Here is a 26,600-nt window from a genome sequence, read left to right as displayed (position 1 = left end):
GTGCTACTGAGTGGGTAGACAGCTTAAGAATTTTTTTTTTTTTCCGACATCAGTTTGAAGCACTATGGGGAATCTATGGGAAATAATATAAAATAGTTATATTGACAGGGCTGTCGTCTTAACAGTCTTTTTTTTTTTTTTTAAAAGGAGTATCATTTGGGCTGTTTATTGGATAAAAACAAGCAATTTTTTATGTTGGACATTTTTACTATTTTCTAAAAAGATGAATTGAGAAAATAATCGGCAGGTTTATGACAATGAATCATGAGTTGCAGGCTTGTTCCAGTGCAATGCAATAACACAGTCTATTAATTACTCTTTTAATATTTTAGCATGAAGTTTGTTGATTGTAAAACATTTTTTATTTAATTTCCTTTGTGTCTCTTATTCATAATTTGTAAGATTCTAACCTCCGAGCAACTGCTTCATCTACACAATATTTTTAATTTGTCCGTCTAAAAAGCAAAAAATTGATGTTGGAGTTTCCTGCTTCCTCTCTATTAAGTGTGTATCTAAAATATGGACAATGTACTTGGTGTAAGACTCATAAAAGTTGGGGGCGGCAGGGACGTGTCAGCTGTTTGTGTCCTGCAACAAGAATGAAGTAAACAACAAGACAAATACCACTGAAGTAATGTCTCTGCACATTTATAAGCATTTTTTTATGCAACTTCCGTTCTGTAGAGCAGTGTTTCCCAACCTTTTTTGAGCCACGGCACATATTTTATGTGAATGAGTAAAAACACCCTAAATATGTTTAGAACTGCAAATGCACTGTCATCTGTCACAATTCTGACTTTGTACATGTGCGATAAATTTGCAAATTTGGAGGACTGGGCCGCTTGTGAGTGCTTTGGGACGGGTTAGGGGCCCAAGGAAGCACCCGCGGCTCGATAAGAAAAGTAACGACTCTCCAAAAGTCTCCAATAACACCAGAAAAAATCGCTAGATTTGTTGCTAGTCGCTTTTTTTGAAAAAGAGTCGCTTAGGGGGGGCTAAATATAGAGTCAAAGTCGCTAAGTTGGCAATACTGTTCCGGCTGCTGGATATATCTGATACACTGCTCTCTGTTGGAAGAGCATTTAATTGTTCTGCCTCTCACTACACGCTGCTCACTTAGAGTACCAATCAGGTGAAATTGGATAATCTTCCACAGCACACCTGATGATTTCTCACGGCACACTTGTGTACCGCGGAACAGCTGTTGGGAATCACTGCTGTACACAACATACACCAAATAAAGCAGCTTTTTTCCCTCATATTAGCTTTCCTAACTCTGTCCTTTTTTCATCACCTGTCTGTCGGCAGATTGACCTGGAGCCAGAGGGGAAGGTGTATGTCGTTATCGACCTATCAGGATCTTCCAGTGAAGGTAAGAACTAATGGCCTCCAACACCAGCTCACATATATGAAAGACAGAATTATATGTTATGTTTTTATTAGGGCCGGGACTTTAACGCGTTTATCAAGATTAATTAATTAATTACACAAAAATTAACATGTTAAAAAAATTGACGCATTTTAATCGCACTTATTTTTGCACCGCGGAACGTTTCTCACTGGATGAGTTTCAGGCGGACCGATTATACTGGAGCACCAACTGAGTTCAGACAACAACAAACCACAGTGAACATGAAGGAAGAAGCTGATGAGACGCTTTGGTTGGCCCCGTGGATGATGGGACATTTTGTTACAAAAAAAACAAGGGATGGAAGCGTCGATAAGAGCATGGTTGTGTTGCTATGCAACAAGGAATTCACATATCACCATAGCAGCACATCCAGCCTCAAGTATCACCTCAATGCAAAACACATAGCAGCTAGCGGCTAGTGTGGTAGCTAGCATGGATTGTGTTTTACTTCAAAAACCAAAGTATTCTAGTTTACAGAAGGTCTACCTATTTATGAAATGTACTATATTTCTAAATATGCTATTGCTACACTTAATAGCAAAAATTGCACTGGTCTGTTGGACTTGAACAAAAATAAACAATATTTTTGTTGCTTAAGCTTATGTATTCAGTCATTATTCAATGGTATACTAAAAATCCATGTGAAAAAAATTACTTCTCACTGTTTTCAGGTCAAATATTTATATGAGATTAAAATGCGATTAATTTCGATTAATTCATTACAAAGCCTCTAATTAATTAGATTTTTTTTTTTAATCGAGTCCCGGACCCAGTTTTTATGTTCAGTTGTTTTCCCCTTTAAATGGCGGAAAAGTACTGTTATATAATGGTCACAGAAGTTTTCAGCCGGTAGTTGTTCACTTCTGTTGATTTTTTGTTGAGTCATTGTGGCTGTCACAGCTGATGGTACCTACCAAGTTCCTCTTATTTTTGCCCTAGAAACCCAGTGTTGAAAACCCAAAACTTTCATCATTCACCTGGAAGTTGTGTGTTTTATGAATTTGAGCAGTTTTATAACCACTTTCATTAACTTATTATCATATCATATCATATCATTGAGTGATTAAGAGTTGCATACCTAATGTATAAAAATAATGATTATTAGATTATTTTGTGCAACTGAAATTGCAGTTACTTTTTTGGAAGGGAAAACAAACCAATAATCTCATTATGTTATACGATTCATTAAAAAGAATAAAATCCCCAAAAACATACTTTTAATATGCAACAACTGTTCAGTTTTGGCTTTGTTTCGGTCCTTTTATCAGCAAGATACAATTTAGAAATATTCTAATTTTATACTGTGCACTGACTTTTCATGAATTCCAATATAAAACTTATAATGAGGTATTTTTATCTCAGTTGAAGTCCATTCTTTTGAGCACAAAAACTCTAGTAATATACCCATGTTAAGTATTGCAGTTTTCCCTCCAGGCAGCAAATGTGTCACTACACTTAAAAAGGCATGTCGACCTGCTATCAAATGAAGAGCCCTCTCATGACTGTGTAAGTGTGCACTTTACATGTGTGAACAGGCTCAAACAGAGGCCTGTGCACCATGAGTCTACCTGGTTGTGATCACACTTTAAAAAAGGTTCACAACCTTTCGAGCACGGTCACTGACTAAAATGTTGTCATAACGAGGAATAATGGGAAAATAACAGCTTCTGTTATAAAAGTTGGGAGTGATGCTCTCCATGTAAGTAAAATAAATGGATGGATGAATTTACATATAAACTAATTCTGAATACAATATAGACATTCGCATTCAGTAGTGTTCAATATAATAGCAGTCCAATGTGACTATCCACATTAATTCAGGTTTTTAGTATATTTTTTATTGTTACATGGCAAACAAGGTTCCAGTAGGTGCAGTAGATTCTCAGAAAACCAACAAGACCCAGTATTGGTGATATGCAGCTCTGTGTAATTGGGTTATCAGATGAAAGTGGTGTGTTCAAAAAAATAGCAGTGTGGCATTCAATCAGTGAGATATATATATATATATATATATGAATACAGTATATTGAGTATATTAGACTGCTGTTTTTCCACTGAGGCCTCTCTTTGATGTGCTATATGTCCAGTGTGTGTGTGTGTGTGTGTGTGTGGTTGCTCAGTAAGAGCTTTCTAAGAGTAAAAGCTCCTTGTGTGTTGAGTAACACTTCCCTGCTGCCTCTTCCTCTTTCTCAATCTTCACATCTGCCTCTCATTTCAAATCAGTCACCATCAAATTGATTTTTAACAAACACTTACTCTCTGATATGCTACATTAAAAGTAGCACTATCTGTTTACACCGACTTTTACTTTCTAGTTTTAACCCTCTGGAGTCACCAAAAGCACCAAAGCGTTACTTCTTCATGACAAAAAAACAAAGCAGCGTCAAGCTCTACCATGAATTTACCTCTAAAGTTCTGGCTGTAAACTCCATGAGGCCAGTTTCAGTTTGATGATGATATACCAAGTAAAACTGGAGACAAGCTCAAATATATTTAGTATAAAATGATAGAACTGGATGGAACCCTCTTATATGTTATATTTGCAACATTTCAAATATCTTATTGAGCATGATAGTGTTTTGAAAGTACAAAAAAAAACCTGATACAAAATCACATTTTATGTTGTTTTTTCTTTGTTTCTTTTGGGTTCAAACTGTTGATCCAGTAAGTCAGAAAAAAATAATAAAATAAAAATAATTATTAGGTCATATAGGTGAGGTTCTGCTGAAAAAAATTAACCAACATGGCATTTAAACAATATTATTAGTGGTGTGTACAGGCAGGATGAAAAGGATTAAACTCCATAGAGTTAAATGAAGACCTCTTTCGTGTGTGTGTGTGTGTGTGTGTGTGTGTGTATCACACTGTGGTCAAGTAAAGTGTTGAGTCAGTCTGTCGCTTATCCATTGCATCAGGAAATAGACAAAGTGAGTTTCCTGTGTATTTGTGCGTGTTTCTCCTGTAGAGTAATAAGAGACATGATGTCATGCAGTAAGTGCTTTTCAGCTGAAGTTTAATGGCGACGCAGAGTTCAGCGTTTGACTCGGAGCTCCAAGATCACCTCGTTATTTATAATGTGAGATGATGTGGTGAGAGAGTCTGTAATCTTCTCCTGGAAGTCACTTTATGTTCACTGTGAGATTTAAATCACGTAAAAACACTGTTTTTCTAGCATTTTACAGAATTAGAAGCAAAACACTAAATAAATTAAAACATTGCCAGTGCCTTCCAGAACATGTAACTGTTCCAAACACAAATGGTCTCTCTGGTTGAGGTCTGGTTACATTCAGGCAGCTGTAACTGCTTTATTAAGCTTCTTGAAAGATGGCCTCCATATTTAAAACAGACCAACACAGGCGAACCACAGTCTGCGGTATCAATCGCTCTGTATCAACAACTCTGCACCCTGACTTTTCCTGTTGCTCAGAGAGGTCAAACAGTTCACATGACCACAGGAGCTTATCAGCAAAAAAATAATCATAATGCATCATGCATGCATATTGCAATGCAATGCATATCATCCCTGCAACATCTATCCTATCTATACTGCCCTACAAAGTCTAACTGCAGTAACTACACAAAAGGTAAAACTGAGAAAAACTGCTTTAAAGTTTTTTTTTATGTTTTTGAAACTGGCCAGCCAAATGGGTTATAGGTAGGTAAGTGTTATGTATTGATGATGTAATTTTTATGCTCAAAAATAATGACGACTTACTTGACCTTTGACCCCAAAAACGTAGTTACTGCACTCTGGTTTTGCTGTAAAAGGTTCTAATAGTAATGCAAAAACAGAGTGCAGTAACTATAATGTTGTTGTCTTCTTCCAGCTTTTATATTTAGTTTTCAGTGAATAAACATTTTCAAATTGATTTTGTTATCAGTGTATTTAAAAGTGTTTAACAACTCTATTCAAAGATTTCTGTATTTTAGACTTAATATTATATTTTTGTCTTAATATAATTCTATCTCACTTTTTTACTTCATCACTATCTAGATAATAATTTCCCTATCAAATAAACTTATCGTTTCTATTATTTATATGTTTAAATTAGTATATATATCCAAAGCAGACCGTGGTAAGTGCAATTACTGCTTGGTTTTGAGTTGGATTTTGTGTTTTTTATGTTATTATTTCTCTGAAATAAAGCAAAAGTGAAATCTAAAACTTTGTCACACATCAAGGAGTTCATTTTGAGTTATAACTCAATTTCGACCAAAAATGTAGTTACTGCAGTTAGACTTTGTTGGGCAGTATAGTTTTTTTGATTATTATTTATAATAGCCTAAATGTCAGGCTTACTAGTTGCTTAGTTTCCCTTTTGGCAGCATGAAGACATCCAGTTAGGGTGAGAGGTGACACACACACACACACACACACACACTAGCTGAGTCATTGTCTGTCTAACACTTGGCGTGAGTCAGATTTGTAGAGCATGGATAAGTGTGGAAATGTGAAGCAGGCATGAACACACACACACACACACACACACACACACACACACGCACACACACACACGCACACACACACAGACACAGACACACATACACACACACACACACAGACACACACGCACACACACACACACACACAGACACACACACACACACACACACAGACAGACACACACACACACACACACACACAGACACACACACACACACAGACGCACACACACGCACACACACACACACACACACACACACACACACACGCACACACACGCACACACACACACACGCGCACACACACACAGACACAGACACACACACAGGGACACACACGCACACACACACACACACACACACACACACAGACGCACACACACACAGACACACAGACACACACACGCGCACACACACACACAGACAGACACACACAGACACACACGCACACACACACACACACATACACTCACGCACACGCACACACACACACACACACACACACACACATAGAGGACCCATAGAGGTCAACTGTCACACATTTCTAAGAGAGAGAGGTGTTAGGAGGGTAGGGTGAATGTGGCAGCTTTTTTCAGAAATCAGCTCCAGGTGCAGCACCAGAAAACTGCCAGTCTCTGACCAAGTAACCAGTGTCATCACCGCAACATTTACACTATCATAATTGGTCACAACAGTCAAAAGCTGTGCCCAACTTATGTAACATACCAACTCTAGGTTGGTATGTTTTTGGTAAAGCCGGAACACAAAAATAATACTTTTTGCCATTTTAAAATTTAAATTGGCCATGATTTTTACTGTAGCAATTAAGGCACTTAGTTACTGTTATTTTGTCAATAAGAAAGAATAAAGAACAAGAAAAAATATGACAAGTGTATTTTGTGTTATATAACTGTTAACCTCATTAAACAAGCTAAAAAATAAAGGTAAGGTTTTATTTAGAATCCATCAGATCTGAAAGATTTCTGGTAAAAGTGATCTCTGTTATAGTGTTTACTGGTCACTAAAAGATCCCTAAAATAATGATTTGGCTCTGGATTTGGACTCATTTTGTGCTATTGCTTTACAGTCATCCAGCCCTCCCCCGAACAGATCTTCTGAAACTGAAGATAAAAATTTGAAACAATCTTAAACTAAAAAGTGTTTGTCTCATCAAAGTACCTATCAGATATTAGTCCACTTCTCCAGAGATGACAGGGTGAATTTTTATCATTGTTCATGCAGCTGTGTATTTGTGTGTGTGTGTGTGTGTGTGTGTGTGTGTGTGTGTGTGTGTGTGTGTGTGTGTGTGTGTTAGAGAGACATGACCGAATGGAAGAAGAGAAAGACAGAGAGGGAGTTAACCGGAGGTCAAAAGAGGGGGGAGGGGGTTGATAAATTGATTAGTAAAGTGGAGTGTTCTCTAATGGACCAGTTACATCATCGAAAAAAAGAGATGGAGAGAGAGAATGAGGGAGGTAGCAAGAGAGAGAGAAAGAGATCAGAGTGAAGAAGAGATGTCATCAGGAGAAGGACTTTTCCTTTTCTCACTCTCATAAATTTGTTCTTTAATGTTTTGATTCGATTTCATGTGTCTCTCTGTTCGTTTTTTTGTCCGCAGTCTTACAATGTATATTTATGTACCCCCGCGTGTGTGTCTGTGTGTGTGTGTGTGTGTGTGTGTGTGTGTGTGTGTGTGTGGAGAGAGAGTGGATGAAATTGCAGTCATTACTTAAATGTGTTTGCATAGCAGAGAACACATGGGTGAACTGTCAGGCCTGAGAGCTGCAATCAACCTATTAGCTTACACACACACACACACACACACACAAACACACACACACACACACACACTGTTGTCTCCAGGACTGCACAATTAGCTGCAGCCTGTTGCTAAATGCAGGTGAAATGTTGCTCTCAGCTGGGAGAGTGTGTTGCTCTGAATATGAGAAAGCTTTATGTTATAAGAAACTCTTCTTTATCTTTATGTTATTAGGGCCACGGGGCAATTCCAAGGAGCACTGGTACAGTAATAGCTGTAAAACTGCCCAAAATTTTTGCATTGACAACAATAATTGGAGATTTTTAAACATCTACTTCTCCAGCATAATTTCACCTAGAGACTCCATTTAAACTTTAAACAGTAGACACAAGTCTTGTGTATTGGTTTATTAATCCACGTTTCGATAGGTCCTATAGTTTTTTATCAATCCCTGTTCAATGACCATGATCATTTTTGGAGAAATTCTGAGATTATAATGGGTGTGTATTGCATGAAATGTTCATGTCACAGTGTGTGACATCATCGCCAGAGTGTAGAGGGAGAGAAAAAATGTTTCAAAAAATAAATTTGAAAACTGCGCTCCAGGCCGCAAATTCCACTCTACAGAAATAATTTATACATGGAAACATAGGAAAATTTGTCTTCTCACTCCCAATCCTCTGGTAAAGCTGTCAGAGTTATAGTTTGGGCGGAAGACGCACAGATGTGCCACCAACACGCACCAACAGCCTCATTGGCTCCCATAATAAAAATGCAGGAAGATTTCTGAAAAAGGGAGATGTAACACTCGGATCAATGATATTGCGTAAGCGCGCACACTCCTTTTCAAAATACTTGAAAAGGAATGCTTGTTGCACGTGTGCTCCTTGTATATAATATAGTATCATAACATTACTAGTATTAATTGTTTGAAATCTCTGAAGAATCTCATCATAGTGTACACACACCAGCAGAAACTTTCCATGAAAATTAACAGGAATGTATGGGAATAAACCAGAAATGCACAAAATTGAAGGTTGGCCCTAAACAGTGAACGTAGGACAAAACTAAATATTTATATTTATGTTTGGATATGATACAGTCTGTTTAAATTACCACAATTTTCCTGTCAATTCCCACAAATTTTCACAATTCCCATGGAAAGGTTCCGAATTGGAATATTTCCAAAATTCCCCATCTTAACTGGCCATGGAAAGTTTCTGGAAATTTACCGACAATTTTCTGAAAATGTTCCAGCCCTTTCCAACCCTACACATTGCTTATTGTCTGTCTTTGGTCCGTCTCCACAGATATGGGACTGTCAGTATTTGCTTCCAGATGTCAGAATTTTAGTCTTGTTAGTGTTAGATTAGATTAGATTAGATTAGATTAGATTCAACTTTATTGTCATTGAACAGAGTACAAGTACTAGGACAACGAAATGTAGTTTAGCATCTAACCAGAAGTGCAGAGTAGTAAAGTGCAGGGTATTTACATATGAACACAGAGTATAAATATAGTGCAGGTATGTATTGAATATGCTATAGGATATATACAGTTATAGAAATATATACAGTAGAGATATGTACAGTAAGCAGCAGTGCAGGTAGATGAATGGATGGTAATAAATAAGGTCATGGTCATAAATAGTCAAAAATATTCATTAATGTGGGCAGATACAGGACAGTAGGTGGGTCACCTCTGTGTAGTGTTCAAGAGGGTGACAGCTGAGGGGAAAAAACTGTTCCTGAACCTGCTGGTTCTGGAGCGCAGGGAGCTGTAGCGCCTCCTGGAGGGGAGGAGGGTAAACAGTTTGTGTCCAGGGTGGGAGCTGTCCTTGGCAATGCTGCGTGCCCTCCGCAGACACCGCTTGGTGTGGACAGCTTCGATGGTGGGGAGTGGTGAACCGGTGATGCGCTGGGCAGTTTTTACCACCCTCTGCAGCGCCTTCCGGTCTGCGACGGAGCAGTTACCATACCAGACTGTGATGCAGCTGGTAAGGATGCTCTCAATGGTGCAGTGGTAAAAGTTCACCAGGATTTGAGGAGACAGATGGGCTTTCTTAATTTTCCTCAAAAAGAAGAGCCGCTGGTGAGCCTTCTTTATGAGGACGGAGGTGTTCAGAGCCCAGGAAAGATCATCGGAGAGGTGGACCCCCAGGAACTTGAAGCTGGAGACACGCTCGACCTCAGCTCCGTAGATCTGGATGGGAGTGTGTGTGCCTCTGTTGGTTCTCCTGAAGTCCACGATGATCTCCTTGGTCTTTTTGGTGTTTATGGCCAGGTTGTTGTTAGTGCACCAGGTCGCCAGGTGCTGGACCTCTTCCCTGTAGACTGTCTCATCGTTGTTGGTGATGAGACCGATCACAGTTGTGTCATCTGCGAACTTGGTGATGATGTTGGAGCCATGCACTGGTTTACAGTCGTGGGTGAAGAGGGAGTAGAGGAGAGGGCTCAGCACACAGCCCTGTGGGACACCAGTGTTCAGGGTGAGTGTGGAGGAGGTGTGGTTGTCTAACCTGACAGACTGAGGTCTGTTGGTCAGAAAGTCCAGAATCCAGTTGCAGAGAGAGGAGCTAATGCCGAGGTTGCACAGCTTGGTGATGAGACTGGAGGGGATGATGGTGTTGAATGCTGAACTAAAGTCAATGAACAGCATTCTCACATAGGTGTTTTTATTGTCCAGGTGGGAGAGGGCGGAGTGAAGTGCAATGGAGACGGCGTCATCAGTACTCCTATTCTGGCGGTAGGCGAACTGGAAAGGGTCCAGGGTGGGTGGTAGGCTGGTTTTGAGGTGAGCCAGGATCAGTCTCTCGAAGCACTTTGTGATGGTGGGGGTTAGTGCAACGGGGCGGAAGTCGTTGTGGTTAGTAGCAGCTGAGTGTTTCGGCACAGGCACGATGGATGTGGTCTTGAAGCACGTGGGGACAACTGCTTGGGCCAGGGACAGGTTGAAGATGTTGGTCAGGACGTCGGTCAGCTGTCCAGCACAGGCCCTGAGCACACGTCCGGGGATGCCATCTGGGCCAGCAGCCTTACGTGCGTTGGTCCTGCTCAGTGCAGCACACACATCAGCGGGGGAGAGTGTGAGTGGTTGGTGGTCTGCAGGGAGCACAGCCTTGATGGCTGCCTCCTTGTTCTCCCTGTCAAAACGAGCATAGAAGTTGTTAAGTTCGTCTGACAGGGAGACACCGTCTGTTTGTGGGGTGGTGTTGGTGGTTTTGTAGTCTGTAATGGCCTGGATGCCTTGCCACATGCGCCGGGGGTCGGAATTGGTGAAGTGCTCCTCGATCCGTAGCTTGTAGCTGTGCTTGGCCTTCTTAATGCCCCTCTTCAAGTTGGCTCTGGATGCGCTGTAGGCCTGATCATCACCAGATCTAAAAGCAGTGTCACGTGCCTTCAGCAGGAGGCGGACCTCCCGGTTCATCCATGGCTTCTGGTTGGGGAATGTTGTTATTAGTTTTTGGGTGGTGACACTGTCTATGTTGGTGCTTATAAAGTCCAGAACAGAAGAAGCATAGATGTTAATGTCCGTGTGTGAGTCCAGGGTGGCCTGAGTGGCAAAAACACTCCAGTCCGTTTTCTGGAAACGCTGCTGAAGTGTCGAGTCTGCTCCCTCTGGCCACACTTTAACAGTCTTTACAGCGGGCTTCACACGTTTGATGAGTGGAGTGTATTTGGGAAGAAGAAACAAAGAGAGGTGATCAGATTGTCCGAGGTGGGGGAGGGGGGTGGCTTTGTAAGCCTCAGCCATGTTGGTGTAGACATGGTCCAGGGTTTTGTCTCCTCTGGTGGGGCAGGAGACGTGCTGGTGGAATTTGGGGAGTACAGTCTTCAGGCTGGTGTGATTGAAATCACCAGCAACAATAAAGGCTGCCTCAGGATGCAGAGTTTGTTGTTTGCTAATGGCAGCATGCAGTTCTTTCATGGCATGTTTGGCATTAGCATCTGGGGGGATGTAGGCTGCAGTCACAACAGTGGATGTAAACTCTCTGGGTAGATAGAAGGGTCTACACTTAGCCATGAGAAACTCTAGGTTAGCAGAGCAATGACTCTCAATAGTAGCAGTGTCCGTGCACCAAGCTTTGTTTACATAAATGCACAGTCCCCCACCTTTGGTCTTGCCGGAGTCATCAGCCGTTCTGTCCGCCCGGAGTACGCAGCGCCCCGATAGCTCAATCGCGCTATCGGGGACGCCACTGTTGAGCCATGTCTCGGTGAAGATCATGATGTTACAGTCCTTAATCCAGTTGTGGGAGATGATCCGCAGCCGCAGCTCATCCATCTTGTTTGACAGAGACCGGACATTGGCGAGGAAAATGCTGGGTAGTGACAGCCGATGAGGAGTTAGACTTAGCTTAGCCCTTAGCCCTCCTCTCTTCCCCCGCCTTTGTTTACGGTCTCGACGCCGCCTGCGAGCGCTTCCGGTCGGCGAATCTGGGTTGGTAGCCTCCGATGATTTGGCGACCTCCGGTATGAGCCGAAGATCGCCGAAAAAAGTGTGCACATTATGAGCACGAATGTCCAGGAGCTCTTGTTGGCTATAGGTGATATGTGCAATACTGTTCTGAGTGAACAGACTTGAAACAAAAAGACAGAATACTACTGATTTGCAGAATCTGGAGAGACACTGAGCCTCGCGTTGTACTCGCGCCGCCATCATGGATCTCTGCCAACCATTGAGGTTGAGGTTAAAGGTGCTAATAAAGGTTTAGAAGCTAATTGTTTATGTCAGAACATTGAGTTATTTACTTTCACTGTTGGGGTTGTGATGAGGACACCACAGAGGAACAGCATGTCTATCACCCCCCCACCCCTAAACCCTCCCCAGTGGACGACGCTAAATCTCCTACTGTTGCTAGGCAGCAGACTTCAGTTGCTAGGTGATGGTGATGGCGAATGGCAAAGGGTCTGTAAGAGTACGAGTGAGGACACAGAGCATGACAGGAGAGAGGAATTTAACACAACATAGTTGGTGTCCATTTGATTAGGATGCTTTTTCATGTGGGTGAGTTATTGTTTTGACCTGTCAGAGGAAAGGCCATTAGTATAAATAACATTAATATCCTCAGCAGATTTCATATCAGTGCAGCTAGTAGTTAGTGGAAAGCTTTGCTCCTGATGGATCAATACATGGAGAAACCACCCAACATGTCTGTCTGACATGTTCAGTAATCTGCTGTACACTGCAAAAAAGGTGTGTCTAAAAACAAGATAAAAACACTAAATCTGAGGGAAATGATCTTGCTGCATGGACAGATAATTTCACTTGACAATATTTCTTAAATTAAGATGATTAAATCTAGAAATAAGCATGTTAAAGCAACACTTAAAATAAGAAATTTCCTCTTAAAACAAGATAAATTAAAGCTGCCAGCAGTGATGAACTGGCCCGAGCAGAGTGCACTGCATATTATTATTTTTTTTACCAAGATAAAAAAAAACTTTAGATTTAGAAGTGTTAGATAATTTATCTTGTTTTAAGAGATAATTTCTTATTTTAAGCATACAACGTTCTTATTTCTAGAATTAACAATCTTAATTAAAGTGAAATTATCTGTCCATGAAGCAAGATCATTTCCCTCAGATTTTGTGTTTTTATCTTGTTTTTAGACACACCTTTTTGCAGTGCTTCTGGGACACAAACTAAATAAACTGTCATTATTCAGGATGTGGCCCAGTGAAACTGTTAATGCTGCTGCTGCTGTTGAGGTAAAAACATCCTGTGCAGCTCAGGGACTCAGTGGGACTCAGCTAAATCCCAAATGCATTCAACTTTGTCTTCAGATTTGATTGGTAAATTGTAATGCTGAGGGTTAGATCACTCCGCAAAATGTATTTATTACCTGGTTAAAATGACACTGTTGCTCATACAGTTGGAATATTCTTTACCTCTTTCCATGAAATGATTGTGACGATGTGATTAATTTTTGACAGACCTTCTCAGAGCTTTATTAATCAATCTCTTGCAAACACATCACAATGAAAATGAAACCACAATCAACAGAGGATTGTGTCCGAAAACAAAATGATTCCAATTTTATGGGCGACCGTGTATATTAGGGCTGGGCGATATGGACCAAAAGTCATATACCGATATATTTAGACTGAATATCGATATACGATATATATCCTGATATTTTTCATCACAAAGTGAGAGAAAATGTTCAAAGTCAAAGTCAAATATGACATGTCTCAAGTGATTTTATTGAAACTGTTTATTTAAGTGAACAGAAATACTGTATAACAACAGGAGGACCTTTTAAAAAAAAAAAAACAAAGCTACATAAAGTGCACATTTAAATAAAAAAAAATCTTAAATAAAAGCTGCAGCTTGCCTGGAGGATCACACTACAAATTTGAACTACAGTCAAGGAAAAAATTGTTAGACCAGCTGATTTTGTTGTGATTATTATATTTGTCCAAACAAATGTACCTTTAGTTGTACCAGGCATTAAAATGAACAAGAAACTGAAGAAAACAAGGGTGGTCTGATCATTTATTCCATGACTGTATATCAATATATGCGATATGGTCTAATTCCATATCACATTTAAAAATATATCCATATAACTTTAATATCAATATATCGCCCAGCCCTAGTCTATATATAGATTCAATATAGTGCTCCTTCATTGTTTCTTCATGTATTTATATCACAACAATAAACTTATTAAGATATTATTTAGTATAGCATTATCTTATTAAATTGATTTTGAACAAAACCTACCACAAAAGATAAAGATAAAAAAAATGTTTGAAAAACAATTTAAAAAAATGCTTTTGACTGAAATCATTACAAAGTCTACAACGTTTAAAGTGAATAAAGCAGTTTGCTGTTAAATATCAGTGTTTCTGACAGAATGTCCTGAAGGGACTACATTTGTTAATGACTAAATACAAACAGGATCTGAATAGACTATCGTAATAATGTGGCTTAAAACTGGACAAAAATAAATGTATGACGAATAAACAGTAATGGACAGTTGCAATTAAATTACATGTTTGGTTTGAACATTTTTGGAAAATTTGGGATAATTATTTTGTGTACAATTTAACAAAATGAATTACATAGCTCTAGTTGTTTTTAGAAAATGTAATATGTAAAAGTTACGTATTACACCTTTTAAGGTTAACCCTCAGCTGTTTGTGGACACGTGTTTATTTGTCTTATGACTCAGACATAATGAATTCATGCAATACTTAATTAACATGACATCAAAGAGTAACCCCTCCCTCTCGATCTCAATTGCTCGCCCCAGGTTGTGTGTGTGTGTGTGTGTGTGTGTGTAATTAACACAGTGTTAGGCAGTAATTGAAATCTGTGCTGCTCCGCTGGGGAAACCCTCGGTGATTAAACACACAGCAACAGAACGAGCAGCAGAGACAAAGACAGACACTGACTGACTGTGTGAATAAGAAAAGAGCAGTGTGTTTAATTTGTCACTGATGCTGCTTCTGTCACTCTCAGCCACACGGTACCACCGCCACCTAGTGGTGACACGGTGTAAGTGCATGCACCAACTCCTGCTCATTTAACTCTATGGAGTCTTTGGGCTATTTTGTCCAATTTTGAATCCTTTTCATCCTGCCTGTATACACCACTTAAAAAAATGTTTGAATGCCATGTTGGTATATATTTTTTTTAAGCACAACCTCACCTGTATGACCTAATAATAATGTATTTTTTTATTCTGACTTACTGGATCAACATTTTGAACCAAAAAGAAACAAAGAAAAATCAACATAAATGTGATCTTGTGATTGTATGTCATCCTGTCATCCAACTCTGGTTTTTATTCTAGTGTCACTCTATTTTATTTGTGTCTTGTGTGTTTAGCATAACAATTTTGGTCATTTTGTGTATTTTTTGGTCCTTTTGTGTCTTTTGTTGTGTCATTTTTAGTTATTTTGTGTCTTTTTTTGGTCATTTTGTGTCTTTTCTAGTCATTTTGTGTGTTTTGTTGTGTCTTTATTTTGTTATTTTGTGTCTTTATTTGGTCATTTAGTCTTTTGTATTCATTTTGTGTCTTTTGTTGTGTCTTTTTTGGTCATTTTGTGTCTTTTTCTTTTAGTCATTTTGTGTCTTTTTGTGTTTTTTTTTTGGTCATTTTGTGTCTTTTTGGTTATTTTGTGTCGTTTTTGGTCATTTTGTGTCATTTTTTAGTCCTTTAGTCCCACATAAAATGTGATTTTGAATCTTTTTTTTACTTTCAAAACATTATCATGCTCAATAAAGAATTTTAAATGTGAACAAAGGTTCCAAATATAACATATAAGAGGCTTACATCCAGTTCTATCACTTTATACAAAATATATTTGAGCTTGTCTCCAGTTTTACTTGGTATATCATCATCAAACTGAAACTGGCCTCATGGAGTTTACAGCCAGAACTTTAGAGGTAAATGTACAGTAGGGCTCCACGCTGCTTTGTTTTCTAGTCTGGATGTCATGAAGAAGTCTGGATTTGGTGCTTTTGGAGACACCAGAGGGTTAACTCCTTGATTCAGTGAACAGTAGAAAGCCTCAATATTATAAATTTTTAGAACAAATAAAATATTTTTCCATATATTTGTTACAACGCCCATACTGTCACTCTGTGCTCTGATGTTTTATTTATGTTTTATTGTTGCATGTGTGTGTGTGTGCAGCTCCAGCAGGTTCCCCTGAGAATGAGGAGCGTGTGTTTCGGCAGCGGATGCGTCCCAGGAAGCGTCAGGGCGCCGTCCGCCGCCGGGTCCACCAGGTCAATGGACACAAGTTCATGGCCACCTACCTGAGACAGCCCACCTACTGCTCCCACTGCAGGGACTTCATCTGGTGAGGACACACACTCATTATATGTTTTCACACATTCACAAACACCAAAACAGTGTTGATGCACAACGAGGATGTCCCAGTTCGTCAAACAGACACAGAAATGTAAAATAACACTTGGAGTATACAGACATGCCCATTTTAAACATTAATTTTAATAATCTGGTTCAAGTGCCTGAATTTCTGCAGGATAATCCCTTATTTCTTTGCCATGCAGATGCTTAACAAGGCATTTAAAAGGCTGTCTATGTCCATGACGAAGAATTCAGGCAGGGAAACATTTAGGGCAGAAGTCTAAAATAAAGTTCATAACTCTGAATAGACGCCAGACAGATCCTTGAAATCATCAAATAAAGGTCTCCTCACCCAGAATAAACACTAAAGCAGCTCATGGTGCCTTCAGTCATTATGCTCTTACTCTCTGGAATTTTTTACCACAGGAACTCAGGTCTGTTACAACAGTGTCTTCCTTTAAAAGCAGACTAAAAACACATCTTTTTTCTCAAGCTTTTAGTTAGGTAAAGGGTGAAAGGCTCTTTTAATCCTTAGAAGTCTAAGCATTCACATTACTTCGGCTATTTTGTTGGTTTTTGACTCCTTTTCATTCTGCCTGTATAAACCACTTAAAATCTTTACCATGACAGCACAACCTCACCTATATGACCACAAAAATATACAAACAACACACATAAAACACGAAAAAACTAACCAAAAACACACACAAAATTACAAAAAACACATACAAACACACTCAAAACACACCAAAAACATAATAAAAATACAAAAAAACCACACAAATGACAAAAAACACGGATAAAAAACACAAAGACATTACAAAAAACACAGATAAAAACACAAAGAAACTACAAAAAAACAAAAAAAAAACAGTAAACACAAAAAATTGCATTACAAATTTGCAACTTTTTTCTCGAAATTTTTTTATTTTGGATATCCGCTGAAGTTACCAAATACGGTTCTTCGCCTGATGAAGGGTTAAAACCAGTACTATTGTTGTTTCTTTTAACAATGATAATACCACTACCTCTTACCCTACTCTTCCCTCATTGTTTATGCTGTATCATATGTTTTATGTATGTCACATTATTTTATGGTTTTGTTTTATCTGTTATATATATAATGTTAATGCAATGCTTAGTGTATGTATATTGTATATTTCTGTCATGTATGATTTTTACTTTCAGCACATTGAGTTTACGCCTGCCGTATGAAATGTGCTATATAAATAAATTTGACTTTGACTTTGTAGCAGTGCATCCTTTTAAATCCCCAAAATAAAACCAAAGTCCAAAACACTCTTCGGCTTGCAGCATATATATATATATATATATATATATATATATAAATAATGCAAGGTTTGCTGCATGTAAACACAGTTTTTACATTAACCAGGCTTCTGCTTGCAAGGCAAAAAGTGCATTTGAACCTGATTTCTCCCAAAAACCTGCTGCAGCCGTGTTTACATGTGAACACAGTGGATGCTGTGAAGTGTGGAGTCATAAACAAAGCAAGCTGTGTTTGTTTCCATCCCAACAAACTGTGTCAGCGTCACTCACATGGAAACCATGTGGCCTCGGTGCTCCGCTCGCTCTCAGCTCCACTCTGAAAAAACGTTTGATGTGGAAAGAGATTCACAAGGAAACCGTGTTTGCTCAAGTCCTCCAGTGTTCAGGGTTTCTGAGGCAAAATGAGCAAAAATATGCTGCACCATACAGAGGAACAAAGTCTTAGTTAAACATTTTTACAGCTCATATGCATTGCTGTATACACTGCAAAACTCAGTTGTGCCATTACAGAGAAAAATACATTTCATTATGATGTAAAATAAATAAAATGTTTTTAATAAAAAGTACAAAGGACTGAGGTTTATTTTCTCACACCTGTTGTGTGTCTCCTCCAGGGGCGTCTTAGGAAAGCAGGGCTACCAGTGTCAAGGTAAGATGACAACTTTCTCAACTGGAGGCACTTAAAACACTCAAAATTCCCTTTTTAATGTGTGTGTTCCTCCTGCAGTGTGTACCTGTGTGGTCCATAAGCGCTGCCATGAGCTGATCATTACCAAGTGTGCAGGGATGAAGAAGCAGGAGGACACAGTGGAGGAGGTAATAATAATAATAATCATAATAATAATACATTTTATTTGTAAAGCACTTTTCATAAAGTCATCTCAAAGTGCTACAGAAAAGAGAAACAAAATTAACAAACAAAAAAAGACACGTTAAAATCAGCGGTAGATAAAGACACAGGTAATAAAGTACATTAAAGAAACCAGCTAAAGGTGGAGATTAAGGTGCAGAGACAATAATAAAAACTAGGGCTGGGACTCGATTAAAAAAATGAATCTAATTAATTAGAGGCTGGATTTTTAGTATACCATTGAATAATGACTGAATACATACGCTTAAGCAACAAAAATATTGTTTATTTTTGTTCAAGTCCAACAGACCAGTGCAATTTTTGCCATTAAGTGTAGCAATAGCATATTTAGAAATATAGTACATTTCATAAATCCAGGTAGCCTATAGGTAGGTAGACCTTCTGTAAACTATAATACTTTGTTTTTTTTAAGTAAAACACAATCCACGCTAGCTACCACACTAGCCGCTAGCTGCTATGTGTTTTGCATTGAGGTGATACTGGAGGCTGGATGTGCTGCGGTGATATGTGAATTCCTTGTTGCATAGCAACACAACCATGCTCTTATCGACGCTTCCATCCGTTGGTTTTTAGTAACTAAATGTCCCATCATCCACGGGGCCAACCAAAGGTCTCATCAGCTTCTTCTTTCATGTTCACTGTGGTTTGTTGTTGTCTGAACTCATGAACACTAGTTGGTGCTCCAGTATAATCGGTCCCCCTGAAACTCATCCAGTGAGAAATGTTCCGCGGTGCAAAAATAAGTACGTAAATTTTTTTAACGCATTCATTTTTGAAGCCCTTTTTTAAAAGTGTCCACAGAGTGGGGTTGTGGTAGATGTTCAGGGAGAGTTCCAGATGTGGGGGACAGCGGAGCAGAAGGCTCCGTCTCCCATGGTGAGGAATCGTGTGCGGGGCTGATGGAGGAGGTTTATACCTTGGGAGCGGAGGTTACGGGTGGAGGAGTGAGGGGTGAGGAGGTCTTTGAGGTGTTGCGGGGCGTTGCTGTAGATGCAAAGGTGGGTGATGAGGGCGATCTTGTATTGAATTCTTGAGGTTATGGGAAGCCGGTGTAGGTTCTGTAGAATGGGGGTGATGTGGTTGTATTTGTGGGTTTTCATCAGAGTTCAGGCAGCACAGTTCCTGAAGGTGTTTATTGGGTATACGGATGAGCAGGCTGTTACAGTAATCAAGCCTAGAGGAGAGGTACTGATCTATAACTATTGATTGGTATTAGTTAGAGATAGACCGATATATCAGCCGATATTTGCGTTTTTTACTTGTAACGGCATCAGCCCATACGTGCGTGCGTTCGCCGATCAGTTAGCCCATTTCACTGAGCCAACAGCAGGCAAGGCTCGGTGCAACATCTGCCATTCTCTGGTGAGCTGCTGCTGATACCGGAAAAAAGAAAACACATCAAATATGTGGATCATCTGAGGCGCCACCACCTCCAGGCCTAGAACAACATACACATTGTTTGATATCCAACTGTTAATATGTTTTGTTAATGAGTGTTCCTTTTTTTGTTTAAATTGAGACTTGTGTAACATTTGTTATCATTGTGTCATTTTTATCATATAAATGGAGGGAGAAAAGGCAATATCGGCTTCAAGAATCGGCCAAAAAAATCTGCAGCACATATCGGGGATCGTTAAGACTGATGTCAAAATAATCGGTATCGGGCTTAAAAAAACCTGTATCGGTCGACCACTAGTCTTAGTTTTTTTTTGTTTATGCTTCAGATCGTTTAAATCATATGAACCGTGGACATTGTTACATCATGTAGACGTGAGAGCTGCAGCGTTCCCTCTTTGTGCTCAGCTTGTTGTTCCTCTTCTCTCCTGCCTCTCATTTGTCATTGTCAACTGTCAGTAAAGAGCATAAATTACCAAAAAAGGAATTTCGTCAGCAGTGGCGACAAAGCAACATAAACATTCCTGCATGTTTCCAGCGAGCCCAGACCTCCAGACCTCCAGACCTCCAGACTCTTGCAGGTTTGTCTCACTGTCCTCTTGTGCTTCTTACAGCCGGTGGGTTCCCAGAGGTTCAGCGTCAACGTGCCGCACAAGTTCAGCATCCACAACTTCAAAGTTCTCACCTTCTGCGACCACTGTGGGTCTCTGCTGTGGGGTCTGCTGCGACAGGGGCTGCAGTGTAAAGGTATGGGCAGACACACAATAATAATATTAATGCATTAGTTAATTGAAGTGTACACAAACATATGCAGATATATCTACCTGTAGAAAAGAGAAATCAGTTTCTGCTGCAACCAGTAGCTCTGGAGCGCCCTCTGTCTGTTGGTCAGACAGAAAAATGTCCCCACGCTTTGGTGGCAACAATTTTCACCTAATGAGACAAAATATGCCATGGTTGAATGTAACTAAGTACATTTTAGTGCATTAATCTTGTGGATCTAACCTGGCTTCTGGCTTCTGGTATTGTTTTTTGCTTTAAGTTTGTTTATTGTTTTTTGCTTTAAGATTGCTTATTGTTTTTTGCTTTCCTCTTTAACATATAGCACTCCTTTAGCGATGACAGTTAGCTCTTAAAGTTATGTACTTACTTGATTCCTGTGGTCTGAGGCTAGTACCATCAGGTTGAATGCACTTATTGTAAGTCGCTTTGGACAAAAACGTCAAAATGACATGTAATGTAATGTAATTTACTAGTACAATTTTGAGGTACTTTTATGTAGCTTTATACCTTTTACTCCACTACATTTAGCTGACAGCTTAGTTATATTTCAGGTCGAGATTTAACATAAAAAATATTATCAATTTAAAGTGATTAGACATTTTTTTAAACATTAATTTTAATAATCTGGTTCAAGTTCCTGGATTTCTCCAGGATAATCCTCATTTCTTTGCCACGCAGATGCTTATCAATGTATTTAAAAGGCTGTCCATGTTCATGTTGAAGAATTCAAGCAGGAAAAGATTTAGGGCAACAAAAAAAGTTCCTAAATTGTAGCAGTGGATTCTTGAATCCCCCAAAATAAAACCAAAGTCCAATCCAGCTCTTCAGCCTGCAGCATATATATAAATTATGCAAGTTTTGCTTTTCATTTCAACCTCATAATGGTATATTTTGTAGTTTAAATGAGCCCTACATTGAGAAATAATGCAGCTTACACAAATGCATCAATAATAATAATACAATAATATATTAAGAACATAAAACAATCCGAGTGGGGCCATTCTGCATAACAAGTACTTTAACTTTTGATACTTGAAGAACATTTTGATGCTTTTACTTTCACTTCACTAAATTTTGGATGCAGGGCTTTTACTGTAGTGGAGTAATTCTGCAGTGTGATAGTGGTAGTACTTTTACTTAAATAAAGGATCGGAGCACTTCTTCCACCACTGTATGGAGGTGAAGTGTTTGTGAGGTTGTATGTGTGTATTAGTGGGCGGCATAGCTTAATATATCATACCAATTGATCATTTTGTGATAAAAGAAAATTTGGCAGATGTGTTGATAGATATATTGGAAACAGAACTGGATATTGGGCAATCACAAACTCAGACCCTGGTTGCCATGGCAGCCATTTTTTAAAATAGGCTCACTTTTCACCATATTACATCAACTTCCCGATATGATATCCAGGCATGCTTTTTACAGATGGATTCCTTAGATCTTTTTTCATAAGATTGTTTCATAAGATAGATATGACATGAGTCCGCCGGCTGGCCGATGAGTCCAATGTGCCGCGGACAGAACATCAGAACGCCAAGGAGTTCATTTATTACAATAACATGCAGAGGCTATCTCACCATTTGCTTGCACTTTCTTTAATTTGTTATTGTTTTACATGGTCAAAAAACATATTTTTACTTGAACTTTTATGTAATTAATATTTGTGGTGTTGTAAACATGTGAACAGCAGCTTGGAGGCCCAGGTTCTATCTAATTCTAACAGCTGGCCGCCATTTTGGAAAATTGCTGGCCATGGTCATCAGAATGTGAATATGCGATGGCCCAATATCCAGTCTTTTTCTAAATATATTAAGCTATATGTGTACCAAATTTGGTGCTTTTATCACAAAATGAACAAAAGGGTAGCTATGCCGCCCGACTATATGCAAATCTGCCCTTCTTTATCATTCATATAAAGCCATTCTAGTGTTTGTTCTGAATGTGTGTACATGCTCATTCTGTGTGTCTGTGTGTCTCAGTGTGTAAAGTGAATGTACACAGGCGCTGTGAAAGTAACGTAGCTCCTAACTGCGGTGTGGACGCCAGAGGAATCGCTAAAGTCCTCTCTGACCTCGGAGTCACAATAGACAAGATCTCCAACAGCTCCCACAGGCGGAAAAAGGTGAGAGAGTCAACTCATACATTGAAAGTATTTAAATAGATCTAGAGCACACCGCAAAGAAGATGTGTCTAAAAACAAAATAAATCACTAAATCTGAGGGAAATGATCTTGCTGCATGGACAGATAATTTCACTTGACAAGATTTGTTAAATTAAGATTATTAAATCTAGAAATAAGCATGTTGAACACTTAAAATAAGAAATGAACTCTTAAAACAAGATAAATTATGTAAGACTTCTACATATAAATTTTTCTTTATCCTGATAAGAAACAAATAATTTGCAGTGCACTCTGCTCAGGCCTGTTTATCGCTGCTTGCAGCTTTAATTTATCTTGTTTTAAGAGTTAATTTTTGAACTATTTTAAGCGTTCAACACACTTATTTCTAGATTTAATGATAAATAATAATATTTAATAATTTTAATTTAAGAAAAATCTTGTCAAGTGAAATTATCAGTCCATGCAGCAAGATCATTTCCCTCAGATTTAGTGTTTTTATCTTGTTTTTAGACCCCTCTTTTTTGCAGTGCACACTCAAAAATACACATAAACTCCAGTAGAAATCAGTGATGAAGATGTGTTTAACAGCTCCCTCAGGGTCAGGACCCCCAGCAGTCTCTATCAGGAACGCCTAAGACAGAAGACGATCGCTCACGGTCCGCCCCCACCTCACCGTGTGACCAGGGTAATAGAAGTCCTCGCCTTCACATCACACACAACCTGCGTGAAACCAAGTTAACAAACACACCACAACTTATCTTGTTTTTTCTGTCCAGACGCAAAAGAGCTGGAGAACATCCGGAAGGCTCTGTCATTTGACCACCGTGGAGAGGAGCAAAAGAAACAAACCATCTCCTCCCCTGCATCCGTTGTAGCCGTAACTGGGGACAGCCATGAAGGAGGAGGAGGAGGAGGAGGCAGTGGGGGGGTGGAGGGTGAAGGAGGCCGGGAGAACGGAGAGGTCAAAGGTCACATCGCTGCGGAAATCAAGAGGATGAATTTGCACGACTTTTTGTTCATCAAAGTTCTGGGGAAAGGAAGCTTCGGAAAGGTGACACTCAGTTTGTGTCTTTCTGCTCTCTCTCTCTCTCTCTCAATTCAATTAAATTAAATTAAATTAAATTCAATTCAATTCAATTGGCTTTATTGACATGACGTAACACTGTACATATTGCCAAAGCAAGTTTTTTTTTAAAAAAGATAACAATAAGGAAAGCAATGTTTACAATAAATTAATTATGATTCTATTGTTTTTCTGCGACGTAAGCGAAAAACTGCCCAAAAATTTTGCATTGAAATGAATGGGACGGCCGAAAAAAAATGAGCGAAAAAGAACAATAATGTAGTTACTGCACTCTGGATTTGCTGTAAAAGGTTCTAATAGTAATGCACAAACAGTGCAGTAACTACAATATTGTTGTCTTCTTTCAGCTTTTATATTTTGTTTTCAGTTAATAAACATTTTCAAATTGAAGTGTGTTAAAACGTGTTCAACAACTCTATTCAAAGATTTGTGTATTTTAGACTGAATATTATAAAATAATGTTATATTTTGGTCTTAATATAATTTTATCTCACATTTTTACGTAATCACTATCTAGATAATAATCTCCCTATCAGATAAAATTTAAATTTCTATTATTCTTGTCTTCATTATTTCATCACAATGAAGAAATTCAAGGCTACACTGTATCACAGTCAAAGTGTTATTGTGGCCTACTTTGGTTTTGAGTTGGATTTTGTAGTTTTGTAGCAATTTTTATATCATTATTTCTCAATTTATTTTTAGTTATAACTCAATTTTGACCAAAAATGTATTACTGCAGTTAGACTTTGTAGGGCAGTATGGTTTAGGTTTATTTATGTAACGTTATCTGGTGTTTCATCACTGTAAATTAATGAGATATAGCCTCAGTTTGCGTGTTTCTGCCGTCTCTCTCTCATGTCTCACCTGCTTTAACTTAGTTTTATCTGTTTATTTATTATTGTCTTTTATTGTTTTAGTCAAGCTTTATTAGCTATATATGTTTATTTATTTTAGTACAGTCTATAATTAGGTTTTATGGTGATTGTTTATTCATTTAAGTTTTTTTTTTTGTGTCCATCTATTTATTTATTTACTTTTTTAATCTATTCAACTATTTAATTTATTCTATTGTTTAGGTTTATTTATAAATGTATATATATAAGTTTATCCTGTGTCTCCTCACAGTAAATTGATGGGATTTAAGTGTTTCTTCAGTTCCTCAGCTCTTGTTCTGACTGTGCAAGCTTTTAATTGTTATTAAATGTTTTTCTAACTATCACTACAAAGTTAGACTGATTGATTGATTGATTGATTGATTGATTGATTGATTGATTGATTGATTGATTGATTGATTGATCATGTCCCTCTGTGTGAGTAAAAACATGATAGTTATACACTAACAACGACAGATCAGGAAACAGGAACAAATGAGAGACAGGGAAAGTGAAAAAGGACAATATGAAAAAGAAGACAGAGAGATGTTTAAGCTTTGTGGAAAATATTATCACAGATGTGGCGTTCATGGTGTCGACTGTGTTGTGACCGTTACGTGTGTCATGTGACCAGGTGATGCTGGCGGAGCTGAAAGGCAGCGACGAGGTTTACGCCGTCAAAGTGCTGAAGAAAGACGTGATCCTGCAGGATGATGACGTAGACTGCACTCTGACTGAGAAACGCATCCTGGCCCTGGCCAGAAAACACCCGTACCTGACACAGCTCTTCTGCTGCTTCCAGACTAAAGTACAAACACACACACACACACACGCAAAAACACACATGAGCTCACTTGCTGACATACTGTGTACCAAGATTATTATAGTTAACGAAATAACGAAAACTAGAATTGAAAAAACATTTTCGTTTACTGAAATAAAAACAAAAACCAACAACCATCTAACTGAAACTGTATTGTGTGGTTAGAAAACTAAATAAAACTCACTAAAATTATAGAGAAAATGTCCTTCGTTTTCGTCTTTGTCAACTTTTTTCATACATAAACTTTTTTGGTTGATATGAAATCTATTTCATCTATCTGGTTTTATGACTTAATCCTTAGAAGTCTAAGCATTCACATTACTTAACCCTTTGGAGTTTGGAGCTATTTTGTTGGGTTTTGACTCCTTTTCATTCTGTATAAATCACCTAAAAATCTTTACCATGACATAAAATATATAAAACATGAAAAACAAACCAAACACATACAAACACACTCAAAACACACCAAAAACATAATAAAAATACAAAAAACACAGATAAAAACAAAGAAATAACCCTAACCCCCAAAACTATAAAAAACAGTAAACCCAAAAGATGGCATTACAAATGCTAAATGCACAAAGCTAAATTAGAAAAATATCTGCAAAAAAAGTAAAATCATGTTAATACACTTCGAGGTGTTTTTTTTCCACCTTTGCTGAAAAAGGGTTAATGCATTAAATTGGACATAGAAACATCTGGAAAAGCCAAAACCTATATAACCTAGATAAAAGCTGACAGCAGGGCTCAATGCTGCTTCAATTTTACGTTGTGACGTCATGAAGAAGTCATGCTCCGGCGCTTTCGTGGACTCCAGAGGGTTAATAAACTTATTAGGGCTGAGATGGATCAGACAAAGGAAATTAAGGCAACATTTATTGTGACCTTTTTGAATCTGGCACCCAACAAAT

The 26,600-nt window shown here is 38.6% G+C and overlaps 1 protein-coding gene across 1 annotated transcript in view; it reads left to right on the top strand.

The window, feature by feature from the left end:
* LOC131993246 (protein kinase C epsilon type-like) overlaps positions 1-26,600 on the top strand; it is a 113,308-nt gene that overhangs the window by 37,530 nt on the left and 49,178 nt on the right. Inside the window, exons 2-10 of the mRNA XM_059359051.1 lie at positions 1,309-1,372; positions 16,264-16,432; positions 18,348-18,382; positions 18,461-18,549; positions 20,614-20,746; positions 22,765-22,907; positions 23,496-23,592; positions 23,684-23,958; positions 25,501-25,674. Of these exons, the coding sequence (XP_059215034.1) occupies positions 1,309-1,372; positions 16,264-16,432; positions 18,348-18,382; positions 18,461-18,549; positions 20,614-20,746; positions 22,765-22,907; positions 23,496-23,592; positions 23,684-23,958; positions 25,501-25,674 (1,179 nt within the window). The remainder of the gene's footprint in view (positions 1-1,308; positions 1,373-16,263; positions 16,433-18,347; positions 18,383-18,460; positions 18,550-20,613; positions 20,747-22,764; positions 22,908-23,495; positions 23,593-23,683; positions 23,959-25,500; positions 25,675-26,600) is intronic.

Source organism: Centropristis striata, chromosome 20 (genome assembly GCF_030273125.1).
Source record: "Centropristis striata isolate RG_2023a ecotype Rhode Island chromosome 20, C.striata_1.0, whole genome shotgun sequence".
Taxonomy (NCBI): Eukaryota; Metazoa; Chordata; class Actinopteri; order Perciformes; family Serranidae; genus Centropristis; species Centropristis striata.
Note: the sequence above shows the minus strand (reverse complement) of the source record. Positions and strands in the feature narration are given on the sequence as shown.